This window comes from Raphanus sativus, chromosome 4 (genome assembly GCF_000801105.2).
Source record: "Raphanus sativus cultivar WK10039 chromosome 4, ASM80110v3, whole genome shotgun sequence".
NCBI lineage: Eukaryota > Viridiplantae > Streptophyta > Magnoliopsida > Brassicales > Brassicaceae > Raphanus > Raphanus sativus.
The window spans coordinates 2035967-2050033 of NC_079514.1; the positions used below are offsets into that span (position 1 = coordinate 2035967).

The 14067-nt window shown below is 37.1% G+C and overlaps 2 protein-coding genes across 2 annotated transcripts; one reads left to right on the forward strand and one right to left on the reverse strand.

The window, feature by feature from the left end:
* Position 1: 1 nt before the first annotated feature.
* Positions 2 to 4860, reverse strand: LOC108853989 (autophagy-related protein 11). Its single transcript, XM_018627469.2, has 5 exons — positions 3378 to 4860; positions 1491 to 3063; positions 1181 to 1401; positions 853 to 1066; positions 2 to 764 (listed from the first exon to the last, which is right to left on the reverse strand). The coding sequence occupies exons 1-5, from the start codon at positions 4319 to 4321 to the stop codon at positions 327 to 329; spliced, it is 3390 nt and encodes a 1129-aa protein (XP_018482971.1). The 5' UTR covers positions 4322 to 4860; the 3' UTR covers positions 2 to 326.
* A 6398-nt stretch (positions 4861 to 11258) lies between these two features.
* Positions 11259 to 13939, forward strand: LOC108853988 (serine carboxypeptidase-like 29). Its single transcript, XM_018627468.2, has 9 exons — positions 11259 to 11597; positions 11959 to 12066; positions 12159 to 12254; positions 12350 to 12442; positions 12520 to 12605; positions 12697 to 13100; positions 13178 to 13273; positions 13363 to 13468; positions 13546 to 13939. Exons 1-9 carry the CDS (start codon positions 11336 to 11338, stop codon positions 13732 to 13734), a joined length of 1440 nt encoding a protein of 479 aa, XP_018482970.1. The 5' UTR covers positions 11259 to 11335; the 3' UTR covers positions 13735 to 13939.
* The last annotated feature ends 128 nt before the right edge of the window (positions 13940 to 14067 follow it).

Here is a 14067-nt window from a genome sequence, read left to right on the forward strand (position 1 = left end):
ATTATTTATCATAAACTTCGTTATTTTATATAGAATCATATTGTTCTTTTATTACAGCACTAAGAGCAAAGCAGAATATATGTACAAGGATGAAAGATTAAACTAAGAATCTAAGATCAGTGAACATCAGCTTTACAGGAAGAAGAAAGAGATGAAATAAAAATAGTTAAAAAGGAGAAATGAAACCCAACACCACCCACAAATCAAACAAGGGCTGTCCGGTTATTGATTGTTATTTGAATAAAAAGTATTTACATCTTCTCTTTTGGGAAGGGGAGAGGGGTTTCTTCCATCACATCTATCTGCCTTTAGAACAAGCAAAAGGATCAGGAAGCTTGTTGATGAATAGCAGTGTCAGGAAGCATTGCTATTGTCACTATGAAGTATTCACATCCTGAAGACAGACCATAAGGGTTTGCTGTTGTTATTGCTCCTGAAGATGATGTTGACATTGAACTTGATGCCAGATTTCTTGAACCCTGCTCTGAGCCGAGATAGCCCGTCTTACCAGCAGCCACAGGAGATGCAGAAGCTGAGGGTGGTGATGGCTGCTTCACTGCTTGGCGCTCGATGTGGACAATCTGTCCAACGATGTATGTAGGCCGGTTTGGGAGGTGATCTGTGAACAACGCCTCGGATTCAGAGGACAAGTAGTAGTTTGGGCAGTTCCTGTTGATCGCCTCGTAATGTCCTGCTCGATTTAAAACAAATGCTGCAATCTCATGGACTTCAAGACGACAGAATGATATCTTTTCCTTATTTGCCTGTCTCACACAAAGTTCAATTTTCTTATTCAAAACAAAGGACACTCCATGAAAAGATGAATGCTATTAGAGATAACAGTGAGTCTACCTGCTTGCCAAGTTGGTGCTTAGTGTACAATGTTTTCACCAGCTCTTTCTTCTCCACCAAGTCCTTTCTTGTCTGTTCAATTGTAACATCAAGATTTCGGCACTTTTCAAGCAACTCCTCCCTGTGTTTGGAGAGGAAGCTAACTTTGTCTGCGAGGACTCGGATGCATTTCCGGAACTCAACAGTACCATCATCTTCATTATCATTAATGGAGCTGTGAAATGAAAAAAAATAAAAAAAAAACATGAGAAACTACCGGTATATAAGCAAAGAGAGGAAGGTACTATAATAATATGCGAAGCAATGGTACATACAGACAGGAACTTACTTTTCTAAAGCTTGAGCCAAGGTACGCAAGGAGTCAGCAAAACCAGCAACCCCACCACCAGCACAGACAGAGCTCCGGAATCTTTCAAAGAGACCTCGTATCTTCACAGATGAGGCACGAAGTGCATTATACTCAGACGCTCTACGATCAGCAGCACAAAGATGTGTCTGGGCTTCTTCTCTTGCTTCATGTAAGCAGTTTTCCAAATGTGCACAATTCATCTACAAACAAAGAAAGCATTACTTACTTACATCAGAAGGAAAGTAAAAAAAAAAAAATCAGGGGCAAAAATATGAAATAGCTACAAAACCTGAGATTCTTCAAGAAGCTTCTGATTCATTTCCAACTCTCTGTTCAGACTAGCTACCTCTTCAATAGCACCATTTAGCTTAGACTCTGTTTCATTCAGTTTACTGGACTTCTCCATCAGCTCGTTTCTGAGTTCCAATATAATATCATCACTGTGTTTGGTATATAAACCTAAGCCGGTTGCCACATTAGTACACAAAGATTTAGTTGGGCTCTCGGCCGTGGAACTGTTACTTAGAAACACACCCATTTCCCCCACCACATTCTCATTGTTTTGCTGGCTTTCCAGCATCGATGAATCAAGAGGATGGCTCAGCACCAGAGAGGAGGAATCCACCATATTCTCATCCATACCTTCCCGACCTTTACATGGCTGCTTTCTAGAAAGATTTGAAACACATGACACCTCATCCATGGGCTCCGAACCAGATACATGAGCTTTGCTGCCTTCCAAAGCACCTGAAGTTTCTGCTTTTAAGCCAGATACATCCGTCTTATTAACATGTCTCTGTCCCCGTGAATGCGAATGCTCATCGCTGAGACGTTGTTCCAGTTCACTGATGCGCTTCTTATATGAATCACAATGCCTTTGTTTCTCCTTGAGCATAGATAGGAGATGTTTCCCATACTCATCTTTGGCCTGCAGTGCCTCTTCTGTTTTCTGTGCTGCATTTTTCAATAAATTTTCCACGTTGCTTTCATCCACCTCCTCGTATTCGACTTGGGGGCCTAATGAACAAATCCTAGAGATCGCAGAAGCAAGCTCAGCTTTTAGTTTCGCGTTCTCAACTTCCATCTTGCTGGTTCCAGCTATCTCCACTAACTCTGAGGCCTCTAGGATATCGTCAAAACTATCTTTGTCTAAAGCGTCTACATCTATCTCCTCATCGCTAGACATGCCGTGTGAACTCCTTGTCTTTGACTGTAACCCAACAAGATACTCCGGAGCATATCTATCAACATCAGAGATTTCAATACTGATCAAACTAGTATCATAAGGAGCAACATTAACATCACACTGAGTAGGAGTATCATATAAACCCATAGAGGCCAACACATCACGAGGTACAAAGGGACCATGCGTTTTAAGAAACTCCTCGCGTCTCCTGACCTCTGCTTCCCTCTTCATAGCAAGCCTCTCTGCCAACTGCCCAGCCATTCCCATGTAAAGCTTCATAGAGGCTTTTCTCCTCACTACTTCCGCGAGGCAGGCCCTGTAAGCGGGGCCAACACCACGAACTAACTTCAGGTCTGCGAACAAGTCGTCCTGACGCACCATCGCCTCTCTAAAAACAGGAAACTGTAACTTAGCGTCTTTGATGATGTATGTGACGAATGTTATCTTTTGCATGTAACTGTGCACAAAGCTGTTCATCTCATTCTTCTTGCTCCTGCAAAATTCCAGCAGTTCTGAGATGGAGTTATAGCAAGCCTCCATCTGGGGAAGGTGATTCCTGTCATGCACTTCGTACATAGGACCCAGGGCTGAAACAGCATCATGAGGTCGGAGAGATGAGGAAAATTGGCTAGACATGCAATCATCCACAAGCTTCTTAACCGTATTAACATCTTTGCTGTTTCAGGATTCATACAACACGGGTCAGAAAGTAGAAACTTCATGTGTTCATCATTTGAATCAAGAAAACGCTCTACGCTTTATAGATGACTAAGGATGATTCAGGCCTAACTTAACGAATTATTGATTTATTATAAATCATTTAGATGAATTAGCAAAATGAGATATACAAAACTAAATAAATTAGAAAAAATTATGGACTTGTACTAATATCATTGATTAATTTAACAGATATCAACTAGTTTAAATAGTTTAAACCGATTTAAATAGTGACAAATGAAAAGGTGTTGCCAGTTAACGAAGTGAACAAACCTGAGAGATTGCATTATGCTATTCTGCTCATTAATGAAGTGTGCGTGCTCCTTAACAGTCACTTCCAAGTTCTCCAACGACAAGGAAGCCCTGCAAGCAAACAACTCCTCCACCTTGCGCTTAACCTCCACAAACATCTGCTGGAACTGCGCAATCTTATTCTCAAACTGCCTGTGAGAGCTCGCACAATTCTCCACAGCCTTTCTGAGGTTATCTTCCTTGACAAAATCCAGCAAGCATCTCCTCGAATCGGTTTGCAGGCAAGGATGAACCTTAACCGACCTCAGTTTCTCAACATCCCTTCCGAAATTCGTTAGCAGATCAGAGTGGAGGCGGTGCTGATGCCTGTAACGCTTCGTGAACTCGAGGTAGTTCTGATAGATCACCCTGTAGTACTGCTCCAGGTTCCTCGTGGCGACTTCGAGGGCGCGCTGCTGTACCTTCCGCTCTCTCGCGAACCTGGAGCAGCTCTCGTGCTTGGCAACCGTGCGGTTGTAGATGGTGCGGCCTCTGAGGAAATGGTATCTGAACTGCCTCTCGTAAGAAGGTAAAGCCTTTAAAGCTGGATCCGACGCATCATCCAAGGGATGATGATGTTCATGCAATGAAGCAGGTGGGGAAGCATCATCATCATCTACTTCTTGTGAAACTACTACATCTTCAGGTGATGGAGGATGAGAGTTGCTTTGCAGCATAGCCTTGTTGAAAACAAACACTTCTCTGTCGCTTGCGGGAAGCCCGAAAGAAGAGAGCAGCTTCTGAGGCTCAAGCTTCATGTCCAGCGAGAGAAGAAGCTGGTCAGAGAAGCTAATAGCAGAGACAGACTCAACGAAACGCATCACGGATTCAACAGAAGTTGTCTCGCTGCATTGGAATTCAAATGAGTGGCCATTCTCAGCCACGCAGAGAATCAGCTTGCCTTCATCACTGAAGCTTCCGCTCATCGTCGTGACTCACTCACCTAATCAATTTTAGAAAACAGAGCAGGGAGCCAAAACCCAAAAGAAAGACTAAGGCTTTTCTATATATTCGATCCTTGACCAAACACACAGATTCATCAAAGACTTTGATTACGACCACAATCGACTATAACCCACCACGAGATATCCTCAAAGTCTCCGACTTTAAAGCCAAATCTAGTACTAAATATACTTTCCAAATAATCAAAAGGAACGAACTTTACGCAAACCCTAGACGCGATACGAGAAACGAACGCGATTGCGTGAAGAGACGAGTGTCAAAGTCAGATGGATTATCCCCCACAGGATCAAAAAAATTAAACAACTAATAATCTCAATTTCTCTTTGGCTTCTTCTTCTTCTTCTTCCTCCTCTTCGCTTCTACTACGAATTTTTTTTTTGTTTTTTTTTGGTTTTATCTTTTTAATTAATGGAAAGTTACGGAGAAGCTTCTTCCTCTCTCACGCAACACAACACAAGACAGAGTCGCCTTTCTCCCTCTGTACGAAAGAGAGAACACAGAACAGATAAAGCCTTGTTTTACTTTTTCCAAAGGTAATTATTTTAATTAATTTTTCACTGAGGCACTGTAATTCTTTGAGTATTTCGGTTTCACCCCAATAGTTGCGTATATTAAATTATAAACCTTCTACATCATCATTAAACTATGTCATATCAATCTTAGGCCCTACCAGATTTTGAATATAATAAACGTGTTATATTGGGCTTGATTAAACTATTTTTGACTTTTTTAAACTTCAATTTGGTTTAAGAGAAAATAAAATTATACGTTTGGTTCAATTAAAAAAAATCTCATTCTCGACCTAATCAATCCAATAGTTGTTTTGGATAAGAACCATTGTCGCCATAACCTTATCCGAGTTCATTGTCTACGTATGATCTAATAAGCTTGTGTTTGTATTAAATATGGTGGAACATACATCTATGCATAAAAGTAGGTTTAGCATTTCATATCATATGATCATCTTGTTTTGCATGTGATGTGAATTGGTCCACATACACACAAAAATGTCCATAGGCGGTCCATTATTATTGGAGAGAAAGATGATTAAATTAAATATGCAAACATACATTGAAAATGATCTTCTTGAAAGTGATGTTATAGTTTTTTTGCTAAACCTACTTGGTTTAATTTTTTAAGGAAAACTTATAGAAAAATTAATAGTTGCATTAAATTTTACTAAGTAGGAGTAAATGATAAATTGATCTCTAAATCTTTTCTCGTTTGGAGACCATTTGCTTTAGCTTATGCAAATAAGCACTATGCTTAAGTTTATCTTTTCTAGATATCAAAATCATATGTTGCCTTCTATAGATGTGTAAGTTTCCCACAACAATAAGGTGTATATGGACCACCTCTTGATTGTTTAATGATATGTATGAGTAGCTATGGACAAAAAGATAACACCTCACATAATTCCAAAGGCTAGTACTTTAGCATCAGATTGGTTGAGCTTCCACATGGGAATCCTTGAAAATTTTGTATTCTTCTATGCATTTACAAATTGTATAATTCTTGGATGTAGTTGTAAACAAAAAGAGTGATGTGCATATGATGTATCGAATTTCTAAATACATATATAATCTACGGAATGAATATGACTTACTAGCTAATTGCCTCTGATGTGTTTGTTAACATGAAAACGTATCTCTAAATATCATTTTTCCTTCCGTCTGTAAGAATATAAAACACGTAAAAGAACATAGTATGCTACTACTGTAATAGCTTATATTATATAACGCAAGAGCATGAAAGCTCTTATTTCTGTTTTTTAAAGAAGAAAAATCTCGAAGCATAATCACTAAGCCAATGCTTTCCATCAAAAGGTCCAGAACATTATTTTAAAAGTCAATTAGCAGCCTAAAAATCTTATATAGATACTATCTACTGTTTTTGTATTTCATAATACATTTGGTAGCTAGGCAAGTATTGTTTACTTATCTTTTTCAAGTAAAGACATGAAGGTGTTTTAATACTTTTCTAAACTCTAAGCTTCTGGAAGTTGATAAGGTAAAATATCAAGAAATATTGTTCATTGAGGAACAATGATCTGTTTGAAAAGGATGCAAAATCTCCATAGTGTCTAATGCCTCTTTTATATCATTTGTATTCCCACTAAAACAAAGTTACGAGAAAATGTTAAAGCATACGATGCATCATGCTATTCTACTATATATCACCTTTCGTTTGACTTTTCACCTAGTTATAGACATTAAAATAATAACTTCAAATGAAAATCTGTAATTATAAGTTCACTATAACACTATAAGACTAGTAAAATATTTCGTGAAATATTATTTATTAGTTAAAATGTTTATTTTATTAGTCAACAAAAGGTATAGTTTTTAAAAAACATAAAGAACCTAGAAAAAGTTTATAAAAAATTAAAAAAATTATGGAATCAATTCAACATTTATACTATGCACTTATAGTATGCTTCCAGACCACCAAGACTTGAGCATACACATCGTTTCATTATTCGTAGTAGCTAGATAAATCTCAATCAATCTCCTAAAAGCTATTTATTACTATCAATGTTTTTGTATGACAAATTTTGAAGATTTATATAAGAAAATACAACATAAAACACCAAAAAAAAAATCAGGATCATTAGTAAAAATAGTTGTCGTTTACAAACAATCGGAACACAAGATGTGCTGCCACCTGAAACAAACATAATAATATATGATTTAAGTTGACATGAACTTTTTTTTTTTGAGAAAAGTTGACATGAACTTGAGAAGAGAATCTTGCGAGATTCGTATTTGACAGCTTGGCTTTGGATTCGGAATCAAGCGTAGCCGTCGTAACCCCACACACAAGTGATGATAGGATAACATATGGCTTCCACAAACTCTTCACACACTTATCTAACTTTGAGGGGGTGAGATCTTGGCTTGTTATGCATGCCAATCAAGTAGTTGAACTTAATGGATATGGTAAAGTAACAAAGCATGTTGGACCATCCTAGCAGCTATAATATGTCATGTCATGACATAATGTACCATTCTTGAATTTGTTTATGTGCCCCCATCAATGATTTGTTTTTAATAGTACTATAAAATAATGCAGAAGAATCAATTTTAGTGCCTTAATCTTATTACAAAAAAAGTTTAGGGACTTGATAAAGAAACTAAAAGTTAAATGAATCTATTAGGGATAATTTAATTTGATTAGAAAATTAATGAAGCTAAGTGTCTGAACGGTGACCAAATGAAATGGATAGGAACAATCATTTCTTCCTCATTCCTTAATGTTTACAACTTTAAAAATAAAATCTTTGTTATATTTAATAAATTATATAACAAATTTGTTCTTTATCAAATCCAAAAAAACAATAAATAACAAATATTATTTTATTTTTTTTGTCATCAGTTTTTTTTAGCGGTTACTAATTGGAACCTTAAAATTTATTTTTTTATCTTTTTCATTTTTCTTTTTTTTGTTGTCTTTCTATTAAGATTCTAAAACTATTTACGATGAAACATGAGTTTTTACATTGAGACCAAAAACATGAAATATAAACTTAATTAAAAAGACCGACTTAGTTCCTAATTCCAAAGACAAAAGACATGTGTATAATCGATTTAGCTACTGCGCTACACGTATATGATATGCGAACTTCGTGTGAGCTTACAGTGTAGCGTTGCTCCTCCCAGTTTTATCTACTTATATGTTTTCTTTCGTCTTGATTCCTCTAGAAAATTCTGAAGTCCATGAAAGAAATTGACCAACTTATGTTCGGATTCTTCGTCGGCAAAATCCCAACAAACAAAGGTAACTAAAAAATATTCATATAATAGTTTCCCAAATAAATCAACTGATCGACCTAGTGATAGGTTAAAAGTCCCAACTCTATTTAATCCAACAATATAGTGATAGGTTAAAATCAACATTCTAATCATCCTCCTATCAAAATACTTGATTTCCTCAACGATGACAAATTTAACTAAAAATATAAGATTTATATTCAATTAGAGGAGAATCACACATAAGAAATTGACCAACTTATGTTGGGATTCTTTGTCAGAATGCTTTTCAACTAAAAAGTCCCAACTCTACTTAATACAACAATATAGTGATAGATTAAAATAAACATTCTAATCATCCTCCTATCGAAATACTTGATTTCTTTAACGATGACGAAATTAACTAGAAAAAATTAAGATTTATATTCAATTAGAAGAGAATCAGACATAGACCAGTAACAAGAGAATCAATATCTGAAATCAAATGGATTTAAAATAACTCAAAGAGCTTGAAGATCAGAGTTCAATCTCAGTTCAGTAAGGATAAGAGTGAAAAACAGTTCTGATTCAAAATTGTTTTTCACTTTTTAAAATCGCCAAAACGTAAATATAATCCGCTAATAGAAGTGGAAAGTCGATCAAACAGATCGAAGATTTATATTACAAACAAAAAAAACATAATGTCATTTCTCTTCCTCTTTCCTAAATCAATATTCTAGATAAATTCGTATTTTCTTACTAAGCCAAATTAAATCTTTTTTTTGTCACAGAGCCAAATTAAATCAATTTCCTTATATTTGTCTATATTTGAAGTCCTTGTTTAGGCCCAAAGAAGGATCGGATACAGGCTCAAAGCCCATATATACAAACGCAAACGAAGAAAAGTCATTTGACGTTCGACGAACGCCAAATTCGTTAGGACCAAACCCCACACACTTGATCTTTCCAAAGTACTGAAATTTTAGTACGTTACTGCAACTGGGTTAGTAAATCTCAGGTTTAGGATGTACATGTACATGTTCCATAATTGTAGCTTATTGTGTGAGTGTACATGTTTTCTGTAGCTCACTCAGTTCATGTCTTTTTGAACTCGTATTTGCAGTTGTATACACAGAATTTTCAGAGATGGACTCAGATATGGACTCTCGTACAGATGGGAAAGAAATTTTACTATCTGAAGACCTTGAAGATATACAAGCAGCAGTGTGTATGAAGAAGACAAGTGCAAACTCTCTAACCATTTTTGATACCAAGGAGGTGATGTTTCTTGGAGCTGATGGAAGTGAGTTCTTCAAGGGCGCCCTTAACCAACGGACCGTAATGGTGAAGCGAGTCAATTTCAACGATGAAGCAATTCTGAAAGCTTCACGTGAAATGGAAATTCACGTTAGCCTTGAGAATAAATGCCACCAGATTCTTCGGCTCCATACTCTGGATAACGATGGTTCTCACATATACTTCTGCTTTCAAACTTGGACTTGCACCATGGGGGACTTGGTTCGAATTGGTGCAAACAAAGTGACACCCTCTCTCACGGCCAGCCGGAGAATTGCGCTGGAGCAACTCCTTACGGATATAAGGTGTTGGAAACCTTCTGGTGGACCTTCCCCTTTTCTTATTGGTGTGATAAAAGACATGGTAATGGGTGTGTTTGAGCTCCATCGTGAGGGTATACTTCATCGAGACATCAGTGAAGACAGTTCCGTTCTTATTTTCGATGGAGATAAAATTAGCTCAAGGCTTGGTAATCTGAGCATCTGTAAGCTCAAGGGGGACAGTGAAACCATTGGTGTCCAAAACCGAAAAGCACTGGAGCAGTTGCAGAGGAAACCATTCGAGGGCTTGACCAACGACATCCATTTACTTGGACGTGTCGTTGGTTTTTGCATTACCAAGCGTTTACAATTGTATAATCGATTTAGCTACTGCGCCACACATATATGATATGCGAACTTCGTGTGAGCTTACAGTGTAGCGTTGCTCCTCCCAGTTTTATCTACTTATATGTTTTCTTTCGTCTTGATTCCTCCAGAAAATTCTGAAGTCCATGAAAGAAATTGACCAACTTATGTTCGGATTCTTCGTCGGCAAAATCCCAACAAACAAAGGTAACTAAAAAGTATTCATATAATAGTTTCCCAAATAAATCAACTGATCGATCTAGTGATAGGTTAAAAGTCTCAACTCTATTTAATCCAACAATATAGTGATAGGTTAAAATCAACATTCTAATCATCCTCCTATCAAAATACTTAATTTCCTCAACAATGACGAATTTAACTGAAAATATAAGATTTATATTCAATTAGAGGAGAATCAAACATAAGAAATCGACCAAACTTATGTTGGGATTCTTTGTCAGAATGCTTTTCAACTAAAAAGTCCCAACTCTACTTAATACAACAATATAGTGATAGATTAAAATAAACATTCTAATCATCCTCCTATCTAAATACTTGATTTCTTCAACGATGACGAACTTAACTAGAAAAAATTAAGATTTATATTCAATTAGAAGAGAATCAGACATAAAAAGAGAATCAAACATAGACCACTAACAAGAGAATCAATATTTGAAATCAAATGGATTTAAAATAACTCAAAGAGCTTGAAGAACATAGTTCAATCTCAGTTCAATAAGGATAAGAGTGAAAAACAGTTTTGATTCAAAATTGAAAATATTTTAAAATCGCCAAAACGTAAATATAATCCGCTAATAGAAGTGGAAAGTCGATCAAACAGATCGAAGATTTATATTACAAACAAAAAAGAAAAACATAATGTCATTTCTTTTCCTCTTTCTTAAATCAATATTCTAGATAAATTCGTATTTTCTTACTAAGCCAAATTAAATCTTTTCTTTTTGTCACAGAACCAAATTAAACCAATTTATTTATATTTGTCTATATTTGAAGTCCTCGTTTAGGCCCAAAGAAGGATCGGATACAAGCTCGAAGCCCATATATACAAACGCAAACGAAGAAAAGTCATTTGACGTTCGACCAACCGCGCTTTTGAACGCCAAATTCGGTAGGACCAAACCCCACACACGCACAATGAGTGAGACTAAAAAAGTCCGATTCTTTTGGACCAAACCACACACACGCACAATGCCCCCTTTCTATAACAATCTTCCGTCTTTAAATGTTGCACAAAGGTGGATCATCATCGTTCATCAGTGTACTACTGTGAAAGTTAGTTAGTTCAACATTACCAAAACAACCAACAATGGCTAAAACCAGATGGTCTTGCTTCGCTATCGCCCTTTTGGCTATTACCCATTTCGTCAACTGTGAAGAAGAAGCTGTCTTGTCTGAGAAAGAGCAGGACAAGGTCTCGAGATTGCCTGGTCAGGATTTCGATATAGACTTTGCTCATTACTCCGGGTTCGTTACTACTAATGAGGAACTGGGAAGAGCACTCTTCTACTGGTTCTTTGAAGCCGCTGAAGATGCTGCCTCTAAGCCTCTTGTTCTCTGGCTCAATGGAGGTTTTTTTTTTCTTACAGAACCAAAAAAAAAAACCCCTAAAGTCTCTCCATTTTTTGTAATTGCATTCGAAAGTCCTTTCCTTTTTCAGCATATTCAATGAATTTTCAACTACTCATTACACCTGTCTCAATCACTATGCACGTTACTGTTATATGATATGGATCTTGATTTGTACTTTTGGAGATTGTCTTGTAGCTACTTTGGATTGGATTTGACTACTTGTTGCCTGTTGCTGATTTTTTTGTTAGTTTTAGAATGATGAATGTGACTTCCATTTTTGTGTTCATGTAAATTCTTGTAGTTTTTGTCTGTGTCTGAGATGGAGTTTTTTTTTGTTTTTACTTTTTTTTCTGTCTATAGGACCAGGATGTTCATCAGTTGGATTTGGTGAAGCAGAAGAGATAGGACCGTTTCACATTAACCCAGATGGGAAGACTCTTTACCTTAATCAATATTCTTGGAACCAAGGTAAATCAATTCAAGTTGCTATGTTTGCATAAAAAGAGCTATGATTCACAAACGCTTACAACTTTTTTTTTTTTATGTTTGTTTGTTTGCAGTTGCGAATATTTTGTTCCTTGATGCACCTGTTGGAGTTGGTTATTCATACTCAAACACTTCATCTGATTTGCTTACCAATGGTGATATGAGAACCGGTAATGATTTTTACCTTTCTCAAGCTCATCGTCTCTTTAGATCCTCTTGTTGGTGAGTGGGGTTTACTATAGCTGCGAGTTTATGATTTGTACAGCGCAAGACTCACTGAAGTTTCTTCTGAAATGGGTTGAGCGTTATCCGGAGTACAAAGGAAGAGAGTTTTATATAGTTGGAGAGAGCTATGCAGGTGGCAGAGCTCATCTTACTTATTAGTAGTCTCTTTCTTTTTTTTTGTCTCAAAATCTTCTCTCTGGCTTGCTTCAGGGCATTACATCCCTCAGCTGAGTCAAGCCATTGTAGAACATAACCAAGCTTATGGCGATAACACCATTAATCTGATGGGTTACATGGTAACCTTGTTGTCCTCATTACCAATCCCTCTGTGACTAGTTATGTTAGAAGGTTTAAAGATTTTGATAAATGTTTGTTTACGCTTTACAGGTAGGTAATGGGTTGATGGATGATTTCCATGACAGTTTAGGTCTTTACCAGTATATTTGGACGTTGGGTTTCATCTCCGACCAAACGTACAGCTTACTGAAACTCAAGTGTGGTTTGGAACCATTTGTTCACACCTCCGAAGTGTGTCTTAAGGCTCTGGAGATAATGGACATGGAAATAGGTGACATAGACCAATACAGCGTCTTCACCCCAGCCTGTACTGCGAATGCTTCCCAGGCAAAAATGTTGCTAAAGAAGAGAAGAGCAGTAGGTGGGGGCCGTGTGAGTGAACAGTATGATCCGTGCACGATGAAACACTCTAAAGTGTATTTTAATCTCCCGGAGGTTCAAGAAGCTCTCCATGTCCCACCAGGACTTGCACCATCCAAATGGCATACTTGCAGGTAAAAAAATGCAAATTACTAAATCTTAGGCTTTGTAACAGCAATTCTGATCAGGAGAGGTTTGGTTTTTTTGGCAGTGACGTTGTGGGTGATAACTGGAAGGACTCTCCTTCCTCGGTTCTGAACATTTACCACGAGCTTATAGCTGCTGGGCTACGTATATGGGTTTTCAGGTCTCTTTCTCAAATACATCTTCAATACATTGTCTTCAAGTTCTTTGCCGTTTTGAGTGGTGAAAGTGGGTGTGTTATTTGGTAACCAGTGGAGACGCAGATGCTGTTGTGCCAGTCACATCAACCCGGTATAGCATAGACGCACTAAAACTTCGTCCAGTGAGTCCCTACGGTCCTTGGTACATAGACGGACAGGTAAGAGAGAGTCTTAGTATTGTTATGTTTTGAAACCTTTTGAAAAAAAAAATTGGGGGATGATTTGAATGAAACAGGTGGGAGGGTGGACTCAGGAGTATGATGGTCTAAACTTTGTGACAATGAGAGGTGCAGGCCATGAAGTTCCTTTGCACAGACCTAAGGAGGCTCTTGCGCTCTTCAAGGCCTTTATCTCTGGAACTTCATTGCCAACACTAGAGAACAGCACCAGCAGAGAGAAGTCAGAACTCGTTAGTAACTCATGATGGGTTGTGTGATGATTCTCAGTCGTAAAGTTGCAGTCATTGTATGTATGGAACTAGTAAAGAGAATAAATAAGAACTGTAAGCTTTAGGTTCGTGAGTTCTTCTTCTGATTGTTTGTTTTGAAACATGCAATGTTGGATTTGTTAAGTTTCTACCATTTGTGAACCATACAATCTATCTATGTTTAACACAACACATTGTTTAAGATTGGAAAGTACTCAAAGTAGGTATGAACTAGTAAAATAGTAAACTATTGGGTAAGAAATAGAGATTGGTATTGCAATAGGGGTCTAAACATAAATAAATATAAAAATAGTTGGGCTTTGATTCTGA

What these genes read in the sequence shown, in the direction of transcription:
- LOC108853988 (XM_018627468.2), top strand. Translation starts at nt 11,336, where the DNA reads ATGGCTAAAACCAGATGGTCTTGCTTCGCTATCGCCCTTTTGGCTATT. An exon ending in TGTTCTCTGGCTCAATGGAG is followed by an intron (nt 11,598 to 11,958) that starts GTTTTTTTTTTC and finishes TTCTGTCTATAG; the next exon opens with GACCAGGATGTTCATCAGTT. An exon ending in TCCAAATGGCATACTTGCAG is followed by an intron (nt 13,101 to 13,177) that starts GTAAAAAAATGC and finishes TTTTTTTGGCAG; the next exon opens with TGACGTTGTGGGTGATAACT.
- LOC108853989 (XM_018627469.2), bottom strand. Translation starts at nt 4,321, where the DNA reads ATGAGCGGAAGCTTCAGTGATGAAGGCAAGCTGATTCTCTGCGTGGCT. An exon ending in AGCATAATGCAATCTCTCAG is followed by an intron (nt 3,064 to 3,377) that starts GTTTGTTCACTT and finishes ATCCTGAAACAG; the next exon opens with CAAAGATGTTAATACGGTTA. An exon ending in AGCTTCTTGAAGAATCTCAG is followed by an intron (nt 1,402 to 1,490) that starts GTTTTGTAGCTA and finishes CTTTGTTTGTAG; the next exon opens with ATGAATTGTGCACATTTGGA.